We start from the raw sequence: 1,447 nt of genomic DNA, 5'->3' as shown, positions 1-1,447 counted from the left end.
GTATGTCTTATGTTTGACCGGTCATCTATTCTTCAGTGTTTAATTTTCATACTCTTCAAATGTAAGTAGGCCTAACCCTATATTTTTCAATAATTAATATCATTATTAGGCTACTAGGCTACTTGTCTAGATATTGATACAGTCCTTTATTAGAAACCCCTGTTTTATTTAGCCTGATATGAAACATTATATAGGCCTAAGCAACCAATATTGTCTGTGGAAAAAAGAGATTTATTTATATTTTTATATTTATTTATATGTATTATATTTTGTATCGTTATAATGGGCTGTCCTTTGAGAGATACTTGGAGCCCATGAATTTCATGAAACTATTAGGCCTACCCACACAAAATGATTTTTACACCGTTATATCCGGGAACCCACTGTAGATCAGAACGTTTGTTTCAAGTCCTCGTTCCAGTCGATGCTTTTAGTGGACTGTACCACTGACGGACCAGTAGAGGAAACAAATCCAACTATCACGGATAAGGAGGATTCTTAAAATACGGATTAAAGAAATCGCTATTGGTAAATTGTACGTTGCGTGGCATTAGCTACCGAGAGCAACACTATACGTTATCATTTAACTGTCTTTATTTTTCGACCATGGCATCTCGCTCTCCGTCGTCTTCCCCTGACTCCGCCACAGGCTCAGGTACCGACCCAGCTCGGCCCGACACCGGGGAGCCACTCCGCGGAGTATCGGACTCTGACTCCGATTTGGGATTAGGGAAATTCGATTGTGTCGCAGTTGACGCGGGACACCGGCTGGAAGGCAAGGAACTGGAGGCGGAATTTGAGGCAGCGGCAGACCGTCTCCGACACCTAGTTCCGACGGCCAGCAGGGAACAGTTATTGTACCTGTATGCTAGGTACAAACAGGTGACTATCGGGACAGCGGTGCACACAGTTACAGTCATGTGTCATAGCCAGCTATGTTTCAGTTGACACGATGTCGCATGTCAGGTGCGCCTCGTTCGGGACGTTACACTACATTTCTGTCTGTAACGTAAATGTTGATCTTTGATCTTGCCCTTGTTAAATTGTTTGCATGATTATTCTGTAGACTTGTGGTGGAATGGAAGGGCTTTACCACAGTCGGGGGGGGGGGGGGGGGGGGTGTGTCATCCACCTGGTGGTGTCATCCACCTGTGTCATCCACCAGGCAGTGTATACCTGAATCAACATGTCCTCTGTTAACAGGTGAGGGTGGGGAAGTGTAACACAGCGAAGCCGGGCTTCTTCGACTTTGAAGGTCAGAGGAAATGGTACGTAGCCATGTCACTGACAGGTTAATAATCACTACGTTGATGTGTTTATTCAAGGCATTGGGGAATGTAGTATATTTGGGTGAATCTGACGGGTGACTGCCTCTGGGAGACTGAGCACGGTTTCACAGAGATTTAATCTGGATTACAGGTTTTCTTGTTCCAAATGGAAACTCATA

General features: G+C 44.5%; 1 protein-coding gene across 1 annotated transcript in view; it reads left to right on the top strand.

Moving 5' to 3' along the window:
- The first annotated feature begins 455 nt into the window (after nt 1-455).
- LOC310824073 (acyl-CoA-binding domain-containing protein 6-like) overlaps nt 456-1,447 on the top strand; it is a 127,323-nt gene continuing 126,331 nt past the window's right edge. Inside the window, exons 1-2 of the mRNA XM_083696955.1 lie at nt 456-882; nt 1,204-1,268. Of these exons, the coding sequence (XP_083553081.1) occupies nt 607-882; nt 1,204-1,268 (341 nt within the window). The 5' untranslated portion in view covers nt 456-606. The remainder of the gene's footprint in view (nt 883-1,203; nt 1,269-1,447) is intronic.

This window comes from Argentina silus, assembly GCF_951799395.1.
Source record: "Argentina silus genome assembly, chromosome: Y".
In the NCBI taxonomy this organism is placed as follows: domain Eukaryota; kingdom Metazoa; phylum Chordata; class Actinopteri; order Argentiniformes; family Argentinidae; genus Argentina; species Argentina silus.
Note: the sequence above shows the minus strand (reverse complement) of the source record. Positions and strands in the feature narration are given on the sequence as shown.